Genomic DNA, 25,463 nt, shown 5'->3' on the forward strand with positions numbered 1-25,463 from the left:
ACTTCCCCACTGAGTGATGCTGTTTTGTGGGCACTGGAACCTGGGAAGCAAACGTAACAGGCTGCCTTTTTGCTCTCTTCAGTACGAAATTCAACCGCTCCCCAGGAATATTTCTGTGGTAGTGCAAATGGCCAAATGAAGCATCAAAAACCATCTCCACAACAAAAATGGCTGATTAAACTGGATCATAGCAAATACAGAATTTCCCTCCAATGTTTATTCCTTGATAAACATGTTTCCATCATTGAAGCAGAACATTTAACACGTTGAATTAAACATATGAATTATATCAATAGCCCACAGAAATTCTTGACGCACCTAATGTTAACCATTATTGGGGATCAAGGCCAGAATATTGACATTGTCACAGGAACAAAGTCAGGGTTACCCTAAGAGTAAAACCCATCCTTGTAAAGCACATTTGTGCAGTGACAAAGGAACAGCAGCAAATTAAGATGCAAATGAATACTATGAAGTGAAATAGAAAGCTAATGCATCAGTAACAAGTCATTTTCTAAAGTAAGACCAAGTTTTTAACTGGCTAGCTGCTTGGTTAGCATAGCCTTCAACTTCAATACATCACCTGACAGGCACTGTCAAATCAGGTATCATAGTCAAGAACCATTACGTGGCAGGGGCAGGGCTAAGTGCTAGAAAAAGGAGCTTGGTCTTACTCTAGTTATTGCTGGTTACAAGGGTTATTCCCTCTTCTGCCAGGAATGGGCTGAATGATGAAAAAGACAAGAAGAAATCAAGGAACAACAACAAAAAAGATAGAGTATGAAGAGACCAATGTGAATAAAAAGATCAAGCTATGTTGGCAGAGCTGTAGGAAGAGGGATGAGCACGCACTTTCTAAGTTCTTGGCAGGCACGGTCCAGCTACCAGCAGATGCAGAGAAAATGCAGAGAAATCTGCATTTTCAGATTCATGGTAAAAAGAGACTGGACAACATCCCCAGGGGCAACTTTCTAGTGACTTCCCTAATGCTTATGTGGATTGCTCTGGCTGGGAACAAGTTTCGATCAGAAGAGCCTTTAATTCCACTATGAATTCTGCCATGCAAGACCTCAAACCTGATCTGATATGCTGCCTGCAGGATTATCCAGGCAGTGGTTATCCAGCTTATTTAGGATAATCATTTTGTATGTGGTCCATTTAGAGGCATTAATCGGAGCAAGAGCATACTTTCCTTTGCCACTCCAGCAAGCCAAACAGAAACAACAACACAGCAGCTGAATTATCCTAGAAGTATTTATACGCTGATATATTTTAAGAATACGAATTATTTATTTTAGAATGGCTCTTTGTTCTAATTTTCCTAATTTGGAATGGTCTTTCGTTAATGCTTTAAAGCCATATGCTGTAGTAAGGCCCAAAATAATGTTTAATATGTATCTTAAAAACTGCAGTGAGTGGTGCAAAGTAAACACGTATGTTTTGATTAGCTCCATTCCATGCTATGTGTCAGAACAAAAACTCTTAAAAACATTGGCCCTACTGTATTGTAGGACCTATGCATAATTATCTGAAAACACCCAGAAAGTGGGAGACAGAAAAGTAATGAATAAAATAAACAAAAAAAAAAAAATTGAAGAAAAGTTTCAGATATTACAAGCAAAGCACTCTCTGTAGGACTAGCTTCTTTTAAATCCAACATATAAGGGTGCCCTGCTTTAAAAAAAAAAAAAAAAAAAAAAAAAAAAAAAAAAAAAAAGCTGTATATAAACTAGATAGCATACATAGTTGCTCTGTTTAGAAAACAGCAAAGTACCATGTAAAAAAGTCTCTGTTTAGTCAGCCCACCCACTATGAAAGGGAAGAAAAAAAAAAAAAAAGCTGACATTTAGAAAACAGGATATACTGAACAGTTTTCACTATTGTGCCCAGCAAATCTGATTGAGCTTTTTGTGTAAATTCTTCAGCATGGGCCCAATCCTGCAAGCTGCCCCCTAATGGGAAATGGAAGGTGTTCAAGTCACAAGTTAAAACAGCATTCTGAGCCCAATCTTCCTTTACAAAATGGCCTTAAAAAAAAAAAAAAAAAAAAAAAAAAAAATTATCAGCAAAATAGGAAATTAAACACTAAGTGTGAGGCAAATATCCCAACAGCCACGCCTTTTGGAAAAGTTATCTTTTCAGTCCTACTACAGATATGACAAAATATTGTTCCTAACAGACCAAAAGTGAGGTTTAAAAAAAACTTCAAAACCAAAGTACATATAAACATGAGAAGAAAATCCAAATACTGTTACATAAAATTTTGAGAGCTCAGATTTTCCTGTGTGTTTGGAAAATGCTACACACAATGAGGTCCAGATGCTGATTGGAGCCAAGAAGCTTAATGCAAAGCAACTACTACGAGGAATTATTATGCGTGTCACTTCTACACAACACTCTGATGCAGATGAGGCCTGTGTGCATTGCTTGGGATAGTCTTGATCTGGTTTTGACATCCATCTGTCAGTGGGTGCAATGAATTAATCACGTTACAGTGCAGCGTCATGTCACCTTCTGAAGGCAGGTATACTAGGGGTGATAGTCAACCTCTGGAACCAAATCAATATGCACAGTCCTGAAAGTCACAGACACACACACGAAGTATATATATGCATGCACTCCTGGATGACACACTGCAATAAGGAGCACATATTTGCAGATAAAAGAGTAAGAAGGAAATGTCACTCTGTATAGCCAATCGCTCCTAAGCACAGGCCCTGCCTCTGTCTCCACTCCTCGCTTGCCTGCTTGCCTCCCTCTTCCCCTGCCCTACCCTTCCCTGGTGCTTGGTAGCTTGACCTAGAAGCTTGACCTAGAAGGCTAATAGAAACATGCATATACAACCAATAATGCTGAGGTTATGTATACAAAGCCCTCCCCAGCCTCCACTGAGCCAGCAGAGGAGCTCTCAGATCCTCATCACTGCCCCCTGAAGGAGCCTAATTAGGCCCTAATATCAGCCAGCAGAGAGAGATGCTCATCTGATCCCTCCAGCCTGTTCCCATCTATGTGAGATGTGCTAGTTTAAACAGCAGGTCTTTTTCTATCTTCCTCAGACCTACAAATGATAAAGAGCATAGTCAACAGATAAGGAACAACTTTAAACAACTGCAGAAACATAAACAAAACTTAACTGCAGGCTGAGCGCCTTTTTTTTTTTTTTTAACAGCACACACAGACCAACAGAGCCATCCTAAGCTAAGAATTCCAATGCAAAATTCCTGCAAAAGGCAAAATCCAGTGCCAAGGAGTTTCCCCTTGAGTACTGACTGAACCTTACTAACTAGACAGCAGTTGAAGTCCACTGGGGCACTCACAAAATCAGCCCTTGTACAGATTTGTGCCAGCTTTACAACTCAGAAACAGCAGCACACTGTCAGCCCAATGGCAGAGCAAGCAATTCAGCTCCTGACAGGTTAAAATAGTGCTCATTGTCTGAGCAGCAAGTCAATGCCAGCCAGGAAAAACTTTCAGAGATTAGACCAATGGCTAAACTTCAAGGAACGGAGGAAGTAATGCTGAGGAATCCACTGCTTTTTTCTTCTTTTCTCCTTCCTGCCAGGAAAAAGAAAGTTGGAGCTGCTGCGCAGGCTGGCAGGGAGAGCGTCAAAATTAAGGAAGCTTCCCATTAGCTTCTTTGCATCCAAAATTCTGTGTTATCTGACTTACTTTATTTTAACACTGCTGGAATATAAGAAATGACTCTGAAAGCACGTTTCCCCTTTGTCTTCTCAACAGATAGAGAGTATATAATTATTTGAAGAAACACTAACTGAAGGATCATCCCTAGGACTAAGTCCTAGAGAGTACTTACAGTAGCAATGTGTTTGCCTAGTTTTAAATCACCCTGTTTATGGGAATCATAGTTTCAAACGATCACTTGAAACTAAGATAGAAAGACTGCACATGCAATTTTCAATATTATTTCTCCAAGTTCAAGAAGATATTTCATATTTCTCTTGTTTGGTGAATGGGCACAGCTTCTGTGTGTCTCACAAAGCGGGTGTACTTCAGCCAGTAAGGTCCATTACAAGTATCAGTGTTCTATTAATAGGCCTTTAGCCATTAAAAATGTTCTACAATTATATCCAAATTTAGATGCATAAGCCATTGTTCCAACAGTAAAAATTTAAATTTGTCAATGTATAGTTACGGTAAGAAGTTCAATGATCACTTGTTACATCCATTTCCCCCGGAAAAAAACAAAGGCACTTTCACTGAAAATTGTTATAAAAAAATGTTCAGAACTTTTTCTACTCACTTTATACTTCCTTAATGCTGACTTATTATTGAGCTTAAGAACTTGCATATTTGAAGTTTGGTCTAAATGTCACAGAACTGAGAGCAAACAAAACTAATCCAAGTGTCATTGAATAATGACATACAGGAAGAGCAGATGAATAAATCTTTGTTCTTTTCCAGGAGTCTCATGGACTGCACACATCAGGAAATGTCTGTTGTTTTTTTAGGTTGTGGACAACTCTTCTGTAGGTATGGAAAAATGCTAAATCCATGCCCCTGTCCTCATCCGTATCTTCTCTTTTAGTCACATAAACAATTCATTGGCAATACCAGTAGGGTGTAAGTTCTATTCTTTGCCTATGCTATATTTAGAACTTCTATAGAAAGTCATAAAAAATTACATGGGTTTCTTTTGCCTGCTCTGCCAAATTTTATGGTTATTACCTGCCTGTCTCTAAACTTAACGGGGGACATGGTTATCTGTTGCCATATATTTACCAATATGAAAGGAAAATGTACTTGTACATTAAATGACAAGCATAGTAAAGAACCTGCAGTCTGGCAATTGGATTGAACAGTGTTGCTAATAGCAGGGGACATATGTCAGAAACTCTACATTATCCTAAAACAGTGCCTCCAAAATGCCTTCATGAAAACAGGTAAAGGTGCAATACCATTACCAAGGAAAAGTGAAGTAGAATCTATTCACTCTGAAACCTGATAAACTAAATGTAAGGACTATCATTCTGTATCTTAGTTAAATGTGCTCTTAAAAATATTTACTAAATGGCTAACCACGAGACTAAACAAAAGCATTACCACCATTGTAAATCAAGATCAAGGCAGTTTCATGCCAGGCAGGGAGGCAGCTGATAATTTAAGAAGAGTGCTACAGATATTATGAGAGGTGAGAGATGATGACGATCCCATTGCTGCTTTTTCTTGAGATGCTGAAAATGTATTTAATAGGGTAAGATCAAATGCCGATATCTACAATATGCCTCTTGCAAGTTTTGTTTTGGATTAAAACTCAGAAACCTAATTAAAACAATTTACTTTCACCCATTAGCCTTAATCCTTATGAATGGCTTACTGTCTTCTCTGGTTATTTTACCAAGAGGCACTCAAAAATGGTGTCCTCCCTCCCCTGTCCCATTTTGCACTTGACCTTGAACCTTTGGCCATCTCCTGCAGTTTTATCCTGAAGTATTTGGTATCCAGAAACTGTTGATACATGCAGGTGACATCTAGACGGTTATTAAAAGGCATTTTCAAAGAATAACAAAGACTACTGAAGAAATAACTCAGTTTGATTTCCATTTACATTAGTATCCTCTTTCACTCCCTTGTAACACCAGTCTATGGCTTCATTTCTATGTCTTGGTGTACCAGAGTCATGGTATCATAATATCTAAAATACAGTATCTAAAGTTTTGCCGAGTTACCCAAATAGCTGCTTTGCAGGACTGTAGATTAGGGCTTAACTCAAGTTGATCGCAATGGGAGTTAAGAACTTTGCTTGTTCAAGGTTTTTTCAAAAAACTACCAGATCTCCAAAATTTTTAAAATGCAGGTTAATTCTGCAAGTAAGAATCAGGCCTATCACAACTTACTAGTTCAAAGAAACAAAGCTCTGCCAATTGCAGCATGAAGTTCCTAATTCTAAGCAGTTATCTTTTAATCTTCAGCAATTTTTCCAATGTGTAAAATACTTGCAAGTAAATTTGGAACTCAAGCAAAAGGAAAAAAAAGACATTTACAGCAAGAATAAAAAGCATTAAAAAAAAATCAAAAAACATTTGAAAGGTTTCAAAATTCTGTTTCAGATCCTCTGAATTGCATCCATTCAAAGAGACTGTTAACATTAAGAAATTTATATAAGAACAGCTTAAGTTCTTCTCAATTTACAAGCAATACACAGTCCACCCATTTGATCTAAAGAAACAAAATATACTCTTAGCAGAATAAATTCATACCCATGGGAAGTTTATTAACTAACTGACTTAACAAGGTTCCTACTTTACTGTCAAACAAAACTCTTACCTTTTAAGATGTTTCTAACCAAATCTCTAGTAGCGTAGTTGCAGACAATGAGAAAAAAAAAGTATTCAGATTGTGTGATTTACCTCGATACAAGGTGATCCATAGATTTCTTAAGGGATTGTTATTAAGTCTTCTCCCATTGCAAATGCTTCTCATTCTAAAGAACAAACTTATTTTTGTAACTGGCTTTTGTAACAACTCTTTCTGAACTCGGCTTTGTAACCGAGTTTTTCTACAGATCATACTACATTGCCAAAGACTATAGCAAGGGGTCACATACCCAGGCTGGTAGCAAGCAAATTTATGAGGTAAATATACAATAGAATACTTTGAAATCTACTTATATAGAACACTTTGTTATTATTATATGCGTAATTAACTATACATTCATATTTAAATATATTTGCACACGTGCCACTGCAATACTACTTCAAAAGGCAGGCTTCTGCCCATTGCAAATCTCACCATACACTACGGAAAGGACTTTCATAACAATATAATTCCACCTGTTCGCAGGAGAAAACAAATTTTGGAGTATAATTTTTTATTTTTTTTTTAATGTTGCTTTATTTTTAGACTTTTAGCAGCAACATTCAGATTGATTTTTGGCAAAGCTCCTGGCCAGCTTTCAAAGTCTACAAACTCCGTACACACAAAATCTCACCTATGAACAAGGAAAAGATACAGCTGACTGGGCTTTATGACTCACTCAGTGGATCTGTACATGTCAGAGACTGTCAACAGCTTTGGAAATATCAGTAATGCACACACAGTAGCATATCCAGCATTTAAGAAAAACAGGTCTCACTCTTTGGTAAAACTGAGAAAACTGGATGATGTTGAAAGAAATATTCCTGAAAAATCTCAAAGCAGAGAAAACTAAATTAAAAAAAATAAACAAAGATATTATTGCTGAAGGGTTTCTTCATTATCGATCATTTTGAACCCTTTCACTGTACTGAAAAGAGCTCCTTGCCCAGGTGTGCTTTTGCCCTCATAGCCTCTCACTGCTACCTTCTCCATGAACTGTCAGCACAAGAAGTTGCCTGTTGACGATTTTCATTTCTTTCTGCCACTTTTCAGCTACTTTACTCTTTATAAAACCCTACATTTCTCAACGTGTATTTCCCTCTGTATGTACACCCAGATAAAAAAACAACCAACCCCCCCCCCAAAAAACAAAACAAACAAACAAACAAACAAAAAAATAGACATGTCTCCAGGTAAAAATCTCAGAATTACTGTGGTTGGAAGAAACCCCTGTAGATAACCCTGCTCAAGTAGGGTCACCTACTAGAGCAGGTTGCCTACTACCACATCCCCTTTGGGTACTGGCTTTATCCAAGGATGGAGACTCCCAACCTCTCTGGTCAATCTGTGCCAGACCACACCACAATAACAGCAAGAAATTTTCTTTAATTCAGATGGAGGCTCATTTTCATGTGTTTAATTTGGGACCATTGCCACTTGTCTGGTCATTTGCTATATGACTGAGAAGAGTCTGATCAAGCCAAGCTCTTTTCTTTCAGAAAAAAAAAATAAAAAATCCCTATTTCAAAAGCAGACCATTTATTACAATATATCTTCCACTCAAAAAAGATAATTAAAAACTGTGAGTATTTATTAAGCATATATAAAATGAGAGTACCTAGGGACCTACATATGAGCAATTCTTTTCCTTTCTTTATTGAAAATATTTCAATAGGAAATGGTCCATAGAGATAAAATCTTTTATCTCCAATGATGTCCTAGGGCAGGAGAAAAGCAAGGCAGGAATATGTATCATTATATATTTCAACAGAGAAAACATGCTAAAAACAGCTGCACACCGTATTTTCTTGACAACAGAAGCTGTAAATCCTGGCCAGCTGAACCATATGGTATGTAGGGCAGTATCTTATGTTCTTCTACACAATATATGAGCTTGCATGACCATACACATTAATTACCAAATATTCTTACTGAGATGGGGTGCAGAGTATATGCAGTAGATATATCAAGTGCAATGCATGTAATTTTGTAAACTGGCTTTGATATTTTCCATTTTGAAGCAAAGAATGGGTGGAACCATGGCTTATACATGACACATTTCAATACAACATTGGAACAATTTTCAAAAAAAAAGGGCAAAGCCTTCTTACTAATAATGCCATTATCTTAAGTTTCTAGGTGGAGTAAGAGAAAATGCAATTTCAAAGTCTCAGATGATAGTTTGCCACAAATGCTGCAAACCCTAAGGTTCACATCTACTGACAACAATAGCAAGCTCTCTCCTTCACATTTTTATTTATTTATTTGTCCTCCTCTACCTCCCTTCAGACCTTGAAATACGTGACTTCCCTGTGCTTTGAACAGGTGTGTATTCAGAAGACCTGAGAAAAATCACATTTCCTTGGTAGTGTCATTTCAGGGAGCTGGGCTGGAGCCTTTTCAAAAGAAGGCATCCATTTCCCATTGATTTTCTGTGGCACATATTCTCAGGAAAACTTCAGTTCTTGCCTGTAGCTTCTAGCAATGACTGCTTTATATACCCTAAGCTTCTTCTTTACCTTCTGCTGCAGATATTCCTCATCATTTGAACACCCACAATGATTTTCTCTGACTCCTTGTGTGTAAAGGTTATAATAAATTTCACCTGTTCAAATCCAACACTCTGACATTTGTTGTTGCCAAAAAGTTCAAATGTCTTTCCAGCCAATAATAATATTGGTGTCAGCTGCCAGGTCCTTTCCTTTGTGAACTTTTGCCCATTTAAACTAATGGTGTCTTATTTGTTTTATGACTGTTTTTTTTCTAGTAGCTGCTCTTCTGTGAAGCCTTCTCTTGGCTATGTAAGTCATACATCAATCTGGAGAACACCTGCTTTTTAGTACTTGCTGCCAGACCTATTTGAAAAGTCAGATCTCCACTAAGCACATCAAACACTCTAGTCTCACTAGATCAGAAACACTGTGGGTTATTTAAGAATGTGGCCTGACATTACGCATAATCTGGTCTAGCTGCAGGTGGCTGCCAAAAGGGGAAATCCTGCTCCCTACCCCCAGCCCATGAGCTGAATACTCTTCCCCTCCCCTTACTTCCATTTGGAAATAATGGTCCATAGGCCTCGTGCTAAACCAGTTCAATGAGCTGCTCCAGTGGAAAACTCGTTTCTCTCCCCATCCAAAAATGTTTGCTGAACTGACACCCTGCCAGTGGCGCAAAGTGCTAGACCTAATGTCAAGGAGAATGAAATTCTTGATAGGATGAAAAGGAAGAAGACAGGAGCACCTCCTTTTCTGGTGGCAACCAGCAGCAGTTAGATCAGATGAGCTACAATGGCAAGTAGCAAGCATGTGAGCAACAGGTAAATCAAGGAATCAAGAAATGGTACATCACGTTAAAGACAAGTAAGAGAATCCACTGACATGCAGGCACGACACAATTTCTTGTCAAATATTTTGGCAACGAAAGATGGTATTGATTAGAAAGGTTGATTCAACAGAGAATTTTCTGAGCATCGAACTACCACCCCAGCTGTGGTTTTCGTAGACAGTAAGATCTAAACAGCCTCAAGCTGAATTCTTAGAACATTTTTTCCAAAGAATATTCATCTTATACTTTTCACAGACTGAGCTTGACTGTTGTGTATTGCTAAATACAGAGTCTTGAAAAGTCAGACAGGAGAAATAAGGTTATGCTCCTCTCCTAAGACTGCAGAATGCATTTGGCAAATCTCCATATAGAACATAAATGTCTACACACAAAAACACAGATGAAGATGAGTTAGTGTAATGAATAGGAAAGGTATATTTTAAAAAAAAAAAAGGCAGAAAAGAAACAATAAGCTACGTGTGGAAAGTACAGGGTTGGGGGCTCCATCTAGCATTTGCTGATGTTAAAGATTGACTCTAAATTTGAAAAAAAAAAAAGTCATTTTTCAATCAGCATATTGATTGATGAAGGGCAAAATTCCAATTTTTAGAAAACTTTCTCCTGGACAGCTGCATCACTGACTTATGTAACATATTACTAACAATAGTTTGGTCCAAGAAGATGCGTATAATAATCTATGAGACTGCCCACTAAGCATGCTCAACAAACTACTGCGTGATACTAATAAAGCAGCTCCCTGGGCAAGGGAAGTATGCCTCCAGGATGAAGAAACAGGTTACAGCCTGACTTCAGCTATAATACTTTAACAATACTAAACATCCTAAAACTGTATCAGAAATTCCAGAAAGCAAAGGCATCTTACTGTAGGTTTTGGTGACATGGAAGTCAAAGCAAATGGTCCCATAAAATAACAAAAATCTTTCTGATCTTATGACTGGCTAACAGGGAATCATGAGGATACTCTGACCTACAACTCAAGAGCAAAATGAATCTTTATTGGAAATGATGCTGCCAGAATAGGAACAAAAGGAGAACAAACAAAAGAAGCATGTTATAATCTTCTCTGCTCTAAGTAAGCGATAGCTATTGCTGTACAAACAGCAAAAGCAAACTGAACATTTAGTTAGACTGGCAGTAAGAGCTGGCAGTGAGTAAAGCGAACCATGTAACTATAATCAAACCCTAGTGTGGGTTACATGAAGTGACAGGAAAGAGCAACCAGCTGATAAAATTGTTCAGGTTTTTTTCTTTTGCCCCATGAATTCTGTGTGCTGTGAACATTTACCTGGTTCTGTAGGCTCCATGTGCAAGCACTAGGGGGTTAGGGTTCCAGTGCAGACTTGACAAAACTAAAAGACGGTTGATGAGGTTTCAGTATAACACGGATCCCAAATGAGGATAAATTCAACCCCCCTGTGGCATCTGGTAGTAATACTGTACTGTAGCAAATAAAATAACAGTAATAATAATTTAGATTTCTATATACTCCCCTCTAAGGCATCTGAAACTGGCTACTGTCAGAGAACAGATGTAGGACTAAATGGCCTGTGTCCAATATAGATGTAAAACTTTATTCCCAACTGTTACGTTTATATGAGGAGAAAAAAAAAATGAGGAAAACCAGCTTTTATCTGTAGTATTTATGTAGGTACTGGCAGACTCCAGTAAATTATACTAGGACCTCATTACCAAAAGCCTAAATTGCACAAGAAAGTAAAGCCAGCAGATCACAGAACACAACTGCTTACAACTTTCTCTGAGTTGGTCTGTATCTTGACTTAGGTAAGAATATCCCAAGAGCTACTCTAGCTTTTACCAGCTGTCAATCACTATAACAAATTTCCGAAGTTCAAAGGACTACTCCATGCCCTTCACACTGTTAGCCACAGAAGGCAGGTACAGTCATGATACCTGGAAAATATTATCTTCAGAAAAGATGTTTCCAAGGGAGACGTAAAGCTACTGAATGTATAGCGACTTCATGTCCCCAAAGCAGCTCACAGTGACAAAAAAGTCACTTGCCAGGGAAACATAATCTCTAATGGAGAGAAAGTTGAGCTTTTGTGTCAAGAAAGCCCAGAGTCAAGTTTACAGCTTGCAACCTAGAAGTCCTGGCGTACTAACACAATCCCCATAAGTCAAAAAAGAAGAGGCTGTCTTCACAGGAGAGAGAAAAACATCCCAAGTCCGTACCATTTGATTTATACTTGCAAAGGAAAGCTGAGCCAATTGTATGTGTAAACAGGGGTTGAGCTCCTCTCCCCTTCCATTCTGGGAAATGACTGTGGGTGATCCCTCTTCTTTCTTTACCTCCCACTGTCTCTTCCTCCTCCACCAGGGGAAAAAAAAAAAAATCTGTTTGCCAGTAGACAGTGTGAATACCAGCTGAAACACCTGCATGCCAGACACATACAGCTGTCTTCTCCCATGCCTCTTGCTGACAAGGCATCTGTGCTGCACACCACACACACCAGTTTGCATGCTGTAGGTAAAGGATCTCTGCAAAACAGCTAAGTAGCCCTTTAGTATTATTATTCCCACTGCTCTTGTATAGTTCTTTTTACCATCCCCCATACTCTGAAGAGGAGAAGTTCTCCATGAAGTACAGCAGCCCAGCAAAAATATGCTGTATATCCCAAAGCAGTGACTTTTCAAACTTTCATACAGTGCCATCACCACATCACTCTAGGGTTGGCTTACAGGGCAGCATGAAGTCAGAGCCCTCCTCTAATCAGGAAATACAGATATTTATAAGATTACAAGCAGGCTTATCTTCTACTTCAGGACACCCTCTGTGCTTAGATAACATCACCGCTGATTTCTTTGCACTCTTTCTTCCTGGTTGTGCAAGAAACAAGAATGAAGTAAGAACAACACATCTTCCACCTTAAGATTTCTAAACCCATTTCAGATGTCCCAGAAAACAGAACAGGATGGATAAACTTCAAACCAGAGTGAAGCAAAAATTTCAAGTATCTGAGTCTTAACATTATGAAATATAATTGTATGAATAACTTCATGTCTAACTTCATTACGTTCATGTCTAAAGGGAAAAAGGATTTTTAAAAACTGTTTAACAACTTATTTTCAGGTGTTTTGTTTGACAAGATACCACTGTTGTTTTTGAATTAATTAAAAATAAAACACAAGATTGTTTCAAAATGCAAAACTTAAGTATTTTCTGTTAACAAAGGACAAAATAATACAGTTGGACTTTTTCAACAAGGTATTTTTCACCAACTAATTCACTGTATTTGCCCATGTATACAATACCTCTCATTTGATGTCCAAATTTAACTTTCTGTAAATTGAACTGTTGCATGAACTTTTTCCAACAATATTTCCAAGTAAAAAAGGCCTCAATATCAAAACTACAAAACAACTGCAGCTCACTCTCACTTGACTCACTTCTGTTTTGTGGGTTCTTAGCATATACAGAAATTGATGCCTGTGCATGTAAATATGGATTTAGGACACTAAAACTCGTCATTTAGATTTTAAAACTTTTGCTACTAGGCAAAAGATCACAAGAGGATAAGACAAAAAGCAAAAACATACACATTAAGTATTGTTATTTAGATAAAACCTGCTAAATTTCATTTTTTTCCAAAACTTAGTTGGCAGAAAATGGCCACTTTTGCTTTGCCAAATGTTTGATACCAGAGGGATACAATATACACTTTTTTTTTTTTTTTTTTGGTTGTTAAGTCTTTTTCTACATGCTTGTCAATAATTCAATAGCTAAGATAAATATCAACACTAAATTTTTCTTTCAGTTACATTATATTCCCTTAAACTTACTGGAGCTGACTAATATCTAAAAATGGAAGGAATCTGGAATGTCAGTTCTTAAAGCCCTGTATCTTATTTTATTTTATTTTATTTTATTTTAAATCTTCTTAATGCCTTTCTAAAAGGAGTCCTCATTGTCATATAATAACAAAGAATATTTTTTCAGGAAAACAAAACAAAACAAGACACTAGCAAAGCATGTTTAATTTTTAATATCCTACAGGTCTTCTTACATAGCATGAGGTAAGATTAGTACTGGGAACACAGCATTTCTAAATTATTTTTAAAGACTACAGAACACCTTAATTTTTTTCTCTCAATATAGGTTGGTGGGTTTTGGTTTTGTTTGTTTAATATATCCGTGTAAATAAAGTTACCTGTCAGTACGCAAACACACAAAGAGTACCATAGTCTGCCCTTAAAAGTCAGCAAAATCAAGTAAAACTAGTGGCAATGTTGCCATAAGAAAACAGACCGATCCCTGTTTCTTCCCAATGAAGAACATGCATTTTAGCCATTGTGTTGAGTAAGAACAGAGGCAGACTCTTAATCTAGCCTACAGATTTATCCTTTAAATCAGAGATAGAAGTATAACCAGTCAACCATTGACACTTAAATTTTGTTCAAAACAATTTTTCTTTATAGCTATATGCAATATATGAAGAAAAACAGTATTATAAAGTCATGTTAACATGAAGAAAAGTAGGAGATGGGAAAATGTAAACAATAAGCCCCATAAAACTCACTAACAAACCCGTACATTTTGAATTGCTCTTTGGTAACTGATGAAAAAAAAAGTGTTATGAGGCAAATCCTTCACTGGGTCACTCACTGGGGAGACTGGTAAAAATAAATTGCACAGCTCTAATTTTCCTAGCAGCTTCCATGCTATTCTTTGAAACTGAGTAAGAAACCCTTGGCCTAATCCCAAGAGCCAATCTATAGTAAATAGTGCACACTTAATGCCTAAGTTCCTTTTTAGCACCATTCAGACAGTGACTTCAGCCACACAGCTTAGTCATAGCAGACATTTTTGTGGTGAAAGCATTAAACCCACATGCAGCTCTCTTTCTGTGGCCACTGGGGGTCATGCTCCTTTCCCATTAGCTGAATAAATCATAAAGTCTGCACAGACCACACAAGAAGCAAGGCTAGCAAGCCACAGGCAGTGCCTACAGCCTGCTATTTCTTTTCAGAATTAAAAAAAAAAAAAAGGAAGAAAAGAAAAACAGGAGAGAAACACTGCAAAACAGCCTAGCTTTAAGAAATTATTTGCTTTTTAAAATTTGATCTCTTTGAAGTCCACAGAGATTTGTTTGTTTGTTTGTCTTTTAACCCAAGCAGCTACAGTGAAGAATAAAAGCAGAGAAAAATAAAAAGAGCGGCATGCAATTCCCTTGTCCTATGCTGCAACTGCAGAAGGTAAAAGTTCCTGGTACCCTGCTAAATAATAGAGGCTGTCACACAATGTAAGAGCTCATCGGATACCGGGGTAAAACAAAATAGATGCTGATTTGAACAGGGTCGAACAGGGAATCAAGATAGTGTACGGTATTTTTCACATCAGATGATTTATTCTGCCAATGAAAATGACAGCAACTAAGCAAGGTCTGGAAGTCCAGAGGTTGGTTCAAGTTCCCATCAATCAGGAAATAAGATAAGGAATTTTAAACATAGCCATTAACATGCAACTAATGAACATGAAGAAGATATGCACAGTTAATTATGCTACGGAGCCTTTCTTAAGCATTTCTTTTAAATGTAACAACCCCTGAAATACTTTTAAAAGTGCAGTGAACTTTCAAGAGACTTTACATAACAGCTTGATTGGCAACTAGAACATGCCCCGTTTTTCAAAGCACTCGGATGGGGCGGGCGGCTGGGGGGAGTGTGTGGGAGGGTGGCTTTTCAAACTATGTTCTGTTCCATGATCCTGTCTAGATCGCTTGGACATGCAGTGTTTAGAAAATTTACATGCTTCACTGTCTACATGCTGAAAAAGTTTTTTGAGCAGGAAGGGCAGCTGAATCAAAGATTGCTGGGTCTATTTACGCACTGTCAGCTGAACCTTTGTTTGCTATTCTGTTTTGTGCTGGCATTTCAGATGCAATCTAGGATATTTCTTAGCACAACAAAAAATGCATATGAGAAAAAAAAAAAAAAAAAAAAAGCCCACAGGAGAATAGATAAAGAAAGAAAACAAAGTAAGCACCAGCTAGGGTCAGAGAGGCTTAGGCCACGGTTTTGAAAGCTCCTTCAATCAGCTCTACCAGTAATCCTAAATCCTTACCTGCTATATAACTTATGCTTTAGCTATTATAGTACTCCTGAGTAAAGACAGATAATCATGTTGAATTGTGACAAATTATATGGTGGTTTTGAGATGTGAGCAAGTACTCACAAGGGAGTAGGGCAAGACCACTTAAATCGGTTTCATTTGTGACTTAATATTGTGGGTTAAAACTTGTGTGACCTTTGCCAAAGACATTTCATATACGTGTAGGAAAAAAATCAAGTCCCAGGTCTCAAAAGATTCCTAGCAATAAGATATATAGTTTCTGACAGGTCACCAAAGGCGTAGCCTGAATTTTATCATGGAATTCTTACTGATGGATTAAGTACCACTTTAACCAGAATAACAATAAATAAAAATCCCTCAGTGGAAAAATGGAGAATGGTGTAAAATTTAGGATTTCACTCATACCAGTGGGACAGCTAGCATTTAAAATTTTCATACATGTTTTCCACAACCATAAAAGTAAAAAATATGCTTAGACAGATCATATAGAGCATCCTTCCTGAAAGTGGAGTGCTCCAAAGACCTCTAACACTTGAGATTTCATATTGATGCAGTTACCAAAAGAAGCTGAGTGAAGCAAAACTCCCTTCTCCTCCTGGCCATTACAAGCCAAATTTTTAACCTTTTCCTCAGGCAAAAGTTGTGTTGATCTCACTGGGAGATTTGCTTGAGTGAGGACAGCAATATTAAACTCTACTAGCAGCAAGAACCAAGCATACCACTTCAATAATTTTAAAATGAAAACCATACAAATATACTTGTTTTGTCCAAATGTGTATGAACATTAGCAACATAAAACATTTCATAAGCTTGTGTAATACAAGGATAGCTACAGATTTGAACTTGGCTACTTTCAAAGCACCCTTACTTGCAACGAGCTTTAAACAAAGTGCAAATATTGTGAGGCCAAATGTTCTCTCCAGATTCTGGCATGGGTATGTGAGCACAGGATAGGATAAGACAATATGTGTAAGGGAAGGGAAGAAAGGTTTTCTCAAAGCAAGCAGAAGGGAAATTGCTCTGCAGCTGTTACACATGTCTAAGAGGTTCAGGTAATGGATAAAAGGCCAGTTTTCCCCCCTCACTTTCTCCCTCTGCCTGAGTGCCATACTTCGGAAAGAGTGAGCATAGCTCAATTGAAGCTCACAATTGAATTAGCTCTGCCGTTCACAGAATACAGAAATTCTCATGTATTTTTGCTCTTCTGCAAACAAAGAGATGGGGAAATGTTTAAATCCTTAATAATATGCGATACTAGCAACACACTACGTGGCTTCTGTCTTCAAATGTAATGACAAGAAAACATACAAATGCTTGAGATAGCAAGGGTTACAGCTTACAACACCTACAACAGTTGCATTTATTCCCATTGTATAGCATTACTCCTATCTCTGTAAATAAACTCCAGATATTTAAATGGAAGAATTGCATCTGACAGTTTATTCTGAATTGGTTTCTGTTGCACCAATGAGTATCATCACCAGCAAAACACAGTCATACAAATCCCAGGAGACCAAAGTTATGCCCTGTAAATATGAGGTCTGCTGTCTTCAATAATCAAATGCCATGAACAGTATAGATGCATGAAAACTCACATCTTCATGCAGTGCAAACCAACTGATGCAATATACTCTATAAAGAAAAAGGGTAGGAGCATCTCTCATATCAATAAAGGCTGAGAGAGCTGGCAGTGTTTAGCCGAGAGAAGAGAACACTCAGGGGGATCTCTTCGGAGTGTACAAACATCTGAGTGAAGGATGAAAAGAAAACAGAGCCAAATGCTACTAGAGCTGTACACAGAGGCTCATACAGAGGCCTTGGTATGCAGTGGTAGATTAGGACTTGATAAAGCAAGATCAGATTTGATTATCCCTTAGATATTTGTCAAAAAAAAAAAAAAAAAAAAGAAAAAGAAAAGAAAAGTTTTAAAAAATGTTTCTTCAAAAGTACAATGCAATTGGACTCATTCAGTTCTTAAGAATAATGATGTGGACCAGATTCAAGAGTAAAAGGTGTTTATACAAATATGCCTACTTTTTGAGAATTCTGATATAAGAACTCATTGAAGGAACAGCAGATTATTCTTTTTAAATCCTACTATTAAAATACTGTACCAGTTGGTCAAATATCTTGCTGGGGAAAAAAGTACATGAGATAAGCCATCTCTCTGAATTTATCATGAGATATCCTACTGGTATAAAACATACTTACATAACTCTTTATTTATCAATAGGTGTATTGCCACAAACCAAAGAGACAGTTTCTGCTGTGTCTCATTATGAATTGTTGCTGCTGAATCCCTTCTCCCATTTAAAATCACTTTACTTTGAATGATATACATTTTGGGCATCGGAGTATATTTGTAAAACTAGTAGTTGTGGTAACAAGACGAAGTTTACATGTCTGTCCACATCAGCACCATGTACTCAAGATGGATTTCAGCTGCCAAAAAGGTCAATCCAAACTGCTTGCACAAACCTGTCTTTATGCTCCTGTTTATTATGCTCCCATGTAGTAGATGTCTCGTGCACTAAAACAGTGCAGCCATATGTCAACATCTCTCTGGTGGTTCCGAATGTTCTAAACAAGAGCGAGGGTGCACTGAACCTCCCATGTAAACTTTATACAACAGATTCAGCAGAACTGTAATTATTTACAAAATGATGGCATGAGAAATCTCTGGATTTATATCTCACTTTAAAGTAACAGGGATTGTGTCCACATAATTCTTGAGTTCATGGTAGGTTTTTAATTTACTTTCTTATTTTTGGTATGATACAATACAACACAGCACCCTTTAAACATCAATGTCATTATTTAAAGATACTGATTTCTTTCTAAAAAGAAATCTTTTATCTTTCTCTCTCTATTTTTAAAAATAAAGGTACAGTAATTATAGATGAACCTGTATGTTAGATTACTGGCACTGCATGACACTTGTGCCTTGGATTCCAGTTATTTCCTGGTCAGAAAGGAGCAACTAAACAAGGAGAGCACAGAATTCGCTCATCTGCACAGTAAGCACAAAGCACAATTGGTAGGTAAATTCCACTGAATTCAGTTCTTGAGCTTCTCTCAAAGCCTGACACATTTGTCAGTATGACAGGTCCTCAAATGAAAAAAAAACAAAAACAAAAAAAAAGATTATGCCTTTTCCATGACTGTTTACAGACAAATGGAACAGAGCAGAGCAGCATGTAGCCAGGCCTACCTGAAACAAACTGTACTCAGGGATTCCGGCCCCAACAAATATCACTTTTATGGGATTACACATCATCAGTACTTCCATGCTCTGAACTTAAAATTGGCTCTCCTTCAGTCCTCTAGACTCTTACTTTTGTCTTTTAAAAAATATTTTTTCTCTCTCCCCAAAGAGTATGTATACAACAAATCAAGCTCTTTCTGTACCGTAAGAGTACGAAATACAACACCTTCGTTTCTAACCTAATTATACCTCTTCTATAGATAGGCACGTTTATGAACGTTTGCATCAACCACTTTTCAGTTACTTTAACATTCTCATACGCATTTAATACATATCTTAAAACATTCCTATGTAATATATATTAAATTCTCTTTACCTCATGTACAAAAGTCTTCAGTTGTTTTTGCTGCAAAGCTAATATATAACATAATAATAATGATTATTTGTAATACAGTGCTTCTTATCTTAGGATCTCCAATAATTGAGTATAATGAAGTATTTATTATTTCTAGTTCAGGACAAGCAAACAGTGTTAAATGGCTTCTCCAGAATCCAGGGCTTAAGGCCCTCTGCTCCAGCCACTCTCCTGCTACAGTTTGTTATTTCTCCATGCTGGTGGGCCTCTTGCCTGACTTTACGACAGTTAAATAATGTAATTAAACAATTAAGATGATTGTCCTTAAATGATCAATTAAGACAGAATTCTAAACACGCTTCCTCATTTGGAGTTTAGCCTACTTTCTATCCCCTTTTGTGTATCAAAGACAAGGCAGCTAGGCTAAATCCTGAAATCACTGTACCTCATAGATTTTATGCTTTATCTTAAGCTTGTATGAGTGCTGTGTGGTAAGTGTTATTTTCTTAGGGCTTGGGAAAACTTACAGCTACACAGTCAATCAATGTACCCACCAGATGCATCAATTTTACCTGAAGAAAAGATAATATTTCTTGCTATACTGTATGTTCCTTTCCTCGATAGCTGGTGAATCTAATAAATATGTTCTAGAGTGGTGATGAATGGCCAAGCAGCTGAACTCTTCTGAAATAACCTTTGTAGGCTTACTTAGAACACTTTGTTAATTAGACTTAGATAGGGAAAATAAAAACCAAAGCCAGCAGAACCACAGTTGCCATACCTGTATTTAAATAACTATCAGACAGGATTGAGCTGATAGACATAGGGAGGCGACAGGGATTTTGTGATATGCAAATAAAATTAGCATGCCTAAAATCCGTTTCTTTTCTAATTGCAGATATTGTAATTTAATTAAAAAGGAGTAATATTTAAATAAAAGATTACCCACTTAAACAAGTTTTCTCTATGAGCTTTTTCTCTCTCAGTTACGCTGTTTAGATCCTTTGCAGAACTGGTGTCTTTCTTTACTACTTTCATTCTGTATCATAAACATTCAGTGTTATTACAGACATCATGGTATCAAGCTCCAGATAGGCTGAGGTTTTAAGGGGAAAAATTAGACTATTTAAAGCAATTATAACTTTCCACTTGATAGTTTAACATTCTACAATCATTACTGAGTCTGCAGGCACTGTTAACCTGTTCTGGTGAGACAAACATGTCTTTTCTAATGTTTACTGAGATATTGTAAATTACTTAACGTACAGCAGAGTACGTTTTTCTCAGTTAATCTAGATCTGATCCCTGAGGGGCTATTTATTACATATGTATACAACCTGTCTGTAGAAGTGAAGTTAATGTAATATGACACAAGTAGCACACATTGTTTAAATGTGTTCCAGAAAGTTAGCAAATTTACTTAAAAGAATACTTACATGCTCTTCTGCCTGGAAAACAATGAGGAAAAGGGTTCTAAATATTAAACACTGCTGTTCACTGTAGGTGGCCAATTAATACACTGTATCCAAGCTGGAACAAATCCTTCAAATATATACATAAAGCATATAATCTCTTATCTGCTTAGGCATTATCAAATTTTTAACAAATCCTAGTAACTTCAAACACAGCTTTAATGGGATGTGGTACTAAAACATGCAAAGTAAAGAACAGAGTTTTTAAGAACATAATCTGTTTTAGAATGTTTCAAGAGAACTGCTTTGAAATGCAATTATAATCTTAACCCATGAGTAAATGCGTGCCATCTAACAGAATTATGTTACATGAATTTATATAGAAAGAGATAGCCTTGTGTTTCCTAACACCCATCACAATTTGAAAATTGGGGTTTAGACAGAAGTATCTTGAGTTGGTTGTAAAGGGTAGCTGTGTTTGAACACAGGAGCACGCTTACGGCTATAAGTTCGGTCCCTGTAAATGTTTTATATGATGAGGACAAGAGAGTTTATTTGAGAGAAAAATCCAACAGGATTTTAACACTATTCTAGCCCTGCTAAATAGTTGGAGCATATTTAAATACAACTTTTGGGTCTTTATCTCAGTGACCTAAAATTAATATAACACATCTTTGTCTCAAGGTACAAGAAGATGTGAGCTGCTGCTTCCTAAGACTGCCTCAACTTTTCCTTACACACACAGTGAAATGTCTTTTTTCAAAGATGACACTTCCAGTTTCCTTTGTGCATGCAGAATACATGCTTTTCACTCTTTTTATTCTGGTTTATAGTTGCCTCGTCTTCATGGCTGACATAAATAAGCCATATTTGGAAAACAGCAACATGGGTTAAAAATGTTGTTTATCGTGGTGAAGACAAAGCTATGAACTTTTCCAAGTCAGTGTGTTCCATACAGACAGGTATGGCTCATACTTGCTGCTTTTCATTTTGAGATGAAAATCTTTACCTGGTAGATTACAATTCCCATCTTTTCCCAGAATATGTTGCAATTCTCAATTATGAGAAGAAATAAACTGTATGTAAGTGATGCAAGTCTTGTATTTTAATATAGTAAGCTTTATAAAATTTACAGACCACCCTGTTGAAGAACATTAGTGACCTCAGTGAAGATGCTCTTTCTAGTGCTTTGATGTCAAAAGGAAAATCAAAAGCAGTGGGTTTTGACCATATATGGTGACTGTGCAAGGTGTGCTTTTGATCTTTATTCAGTGCACAGCCATGGTCAGATGCAAAAAAACGATGCAGGAATCTAACTGATATTTAGGTAGAATTTAGGCAATCCTGAAAAGACTATTCAGCTACCATCAACTAATTCAAATCCTAAAACACCTTAGCTTTCATTTTAAAGATTGCTGAGTGCCTTCATTGCTGCTTCTATGCCTGCCTTTAAACATGCCAGTTACCACAGAGCACAGCAGCTCAGACCTTAGTTCCTGATGACCTTAGTTCCTTAGCATCCTGAGGATCTCTGACAATGCAGTTTGTAGACCTTCTAGATCAGGTTCCAAAACCAATGCACCAATGCAATAGTAAATACAGCTTCTTGTTTTTTCCCTTTTTTTTGTTGTTTGTTTTTATTAATAGTTCAGAGCTTACATAATATGAAGGTAGTAGAGGTTCAGCTCCTCCCTCTGCCTAAAAGGATTCATGCTACAATTGCTCACCTGCAAGGGAAGTTACCACTGCAGGGTGCAAAAGAAAAGCACGTGTATGTGTAGAAAGCAACAAGAAACGTTATGCTGAAGCTGTTTCTGTTCCAAGACTAGAACACAGCAAGAAAAGGTGAGAAAATGCAGTTTTGACTCATGTTTCAAAAACAGTGCATATACTTTACATTAAAAAATTGCATAAGTGCATAATGAACAAGATGATTCTACCAGTGGTAGGGTCCTACAGTCTCCCCCTTTCCAGGTGAAGGCTTAAACACCAAGTCTGACAATTTCGCTTATATTTGCTTCAGGTAGTTTACCTACACTAGTTCAGATTCAAAAGAGAAGTTATAGACTGCCCTTTTTATCCCTCCAAGTCAGGTATGGCCAATACTCACTCACTCAGTAGAGGACAGATCTGAGTCCTCTACAGTGGAGGTTGGATTCCGTATTTCCCATGTGGAACAAGCATTAATATGTGTATAAGCACTAATAATAATTGTTTGGGAGGTGTTCATGACCACTGGAAATATTGAAAAAAAATACTGCTACTAAACTTTATTCTGTAAAGATTTAGAAGTTATATCAGGAGAGGGACCTTCTCTGCAAAGCACTAGCAGAAGAAAGTGGTTCTGTCTCAAACGTCTTAAGGCAGGATTCAATGTTCACCTCTGCCTTTGTTGTCCTCTACTGAATTGTGGATAGACAGATGTGCAGTGGCTCTGGTGCCTCCCAGGGCCTTTCTCTCCCTATACAAAACATTACTATTTTTAAGTCTACTGTGCTGGCCAGATATATAAAAGAACACATTGCAGAACACCAGAATGACAGGATGGAATGACAGTTCTGGCCACTTTTTAGATCTGGCCCTTAGTGTGGAATGACACTGCTTGTACCTTAGTATCTGTGTGTTGTTGTTTTTTTTTAACATAGCACATCCTGTTTAGATTTGCAAGTGCCAAGTGATGATTCCCTATATACTTCCTGTTTTTATCACTATTTTTTTCCTAATAAATAGTACCCTGAATAGGAGTGGAAGAAGAGCTTAAAATGAAACCAGTTGTCTCCTCTTCAAATAAGTAAGTAGGCTGTTTTTTTGTTTATTTTTATTTTTGCTAGAATGATTATACTATGTGTTCCACATTGCACTACACAACATGATGATTTATACTACATTTATTACAATCCTGATTTATGTAGTTTCCTATATCTACAACAGCTCTTGTTCTTAAGGGAGAAATTGGGATGTCAAGTATCCAAACAGAAATAAGTCCTTTTGTAGTCAGTAGAAAGCAGGCGCCACAAAGAATTCTGCAGTAATCTGTAGTAGTTTGAGACTTCCTTTAAGACTAGACTACATATTTCAAAATAGGATCTTGATCCAAATCCCAGTGAGTTTAGCTGAAAGACAACCTCCCTCAATTAGCTGGGCAAATTTAGTGGGTTTTGAATCAGGTCCTACCTAACACCTTTCCAATGATTTGGACATTCTCTTCCATGTAAACGGAAGATGACAAATATATTCAGGTACAACATTGTAAACCCTATTCCCAGTAAAGTCACTCTGAGTTCTGCTAACCTGAAAAATACATTTACATGAAAACCATTTTTTATAATTTCAATTCTATAATCACCCAAGTTTATGAGTCAACATTTTTTTAGCACTGTTTGACTAACAGTTAAATTCTTACATCAATGACATCTACTGCAAGGGTTTCTACCATGTTTTCTGCCTGCTTTCCTTTGAGGAAATCAGAATAAAATATAATTACTTATAAGAGATATATACATGTATATATATTTAAGAAATGAAGGTACTACAGAGTAAAGACAAAGACACGAAGAAATTTTCTTAGTATCACACAACAAGTTAGGAACAGATTATTGGGCCACAATAAACCACTGCCATCATCCTGTCTGATCTCATGGATAACACTGGTCAAGGACTCTCTAGAATTTATCTTGTTTGAAATAATGGATATCTTCTAGAAAGAAGTGGATATGAGTAAGTATTAAAAATATAACTTAAAAATGTCCAGTGACAATCTATCACAACTGTTCTGTCTGTGTAGTATTCCAAAGGTTAATTACCTTCTCTACTCAAAATAACACCTTGATTGAAGTCAAGATTTTTCTAGCTAAGCTATCAATTGTACTGACTTCTAAGTTCTGCTAGAATGAAGAGCTCTTTATTAGAAGTTTTCTGTTCCACATAGAGATACTTATATGGATGAAAAGGCAAGAATAGAATTTCAGTTTTCCCTCTGATTGGCAGTAAGCCACTGTCACTGTAGTCTCTCGGGACATCCTCCCACAGCTACAGCTAAGTATAGTTTTACAATCACTTTTGAAAATAATACATCATACATATTACTTTGGTATAAAATGAATGACACATGGAAAGCACAACATATCTTAGCAACAAATTCCTTTGGATTATGTTGAATGTACAAAGAAAACAAAAAAAATTAAAAAGGCATCTTACCTCAACTTCTTTGTGAACCTTTATCTTCATCAACTTGTTTTCCTTGAATTGTTGCCACACTCTTGATGTTCACCTAAACAGAGTTTTAGTTCCAAATTAACTTTATGCTATTAACTATATAGACTACATAAATCTACATTTTAATAAAGCATGAAAAAAAGCCTTCTTTATTCAGTTGTGCTGTAGCATCTCTCCCCCCCAAAACTCATCTCAACTTTTATCCCAGCTTCTCTTCTCTTTTTAGAGGTGCCTAGAGATAGATCATTAACTCTCATCAGTTACAACTGATCTAAGTTACCTAGTTCTACCAATGTTACACCCATAAAGAATAAGGTGAATAAACTGATCTTATTGATAGCATAGTCTAGAAAGCAAAATTTCTATCTCTAAATGAATAATGTAAATTCACATTTTATGTTAACATTGAATCAATTTATGTAATGAATACATATCACTATCACTTTGTTGCAAATGGAAATTCATATGGCAATTGGCTTGCAAGTTTTCCGAAAACAAAAGTTTCACAGATTTCCTGAATGCTGT

The 25,463-nt window shown here is 36.9% G+C and overlaps 1 protein-coding gene across 2 annotated transcripts in view; it reads right to left on the reverse strand.

The window, feature by feature from the left end:
• Window positions 1-25,463, reverse strand: part of LOC311435906 (uncharacterized protein) — a 168,480-nt gene that overhangs the window by 62,922 nt on the left and 80,095 nt on the right. For both annotated transcript variants that reach the window (XM_084517443.1, XM_084517444.1), the window contains exon 3: window positions 24,921-24,993. In XM_084517443.1, coding sequence (XP_084373569.1) covers window positions 24,921-24,950 — 30 coding nt within the window. In that variant the 5' untranslated portion in view covers window positions 24,951-24,993. The remainder of the gene's footprint in view (window positions 1-24,920; window positions 24,994-25,463) is intronic.

The sequence above is a fragment of the Aythya ferina genome (genome assembly GCF_964211825.1).
Source record: "Aythya ferina genome assembly, chromosome: 4".
Classification (NCBI taxonomy): Eukaryota; Metazoa; Chordata; class Aves; order Anseriformes; family Anatidae; genus Aythya; species Aythya ferina.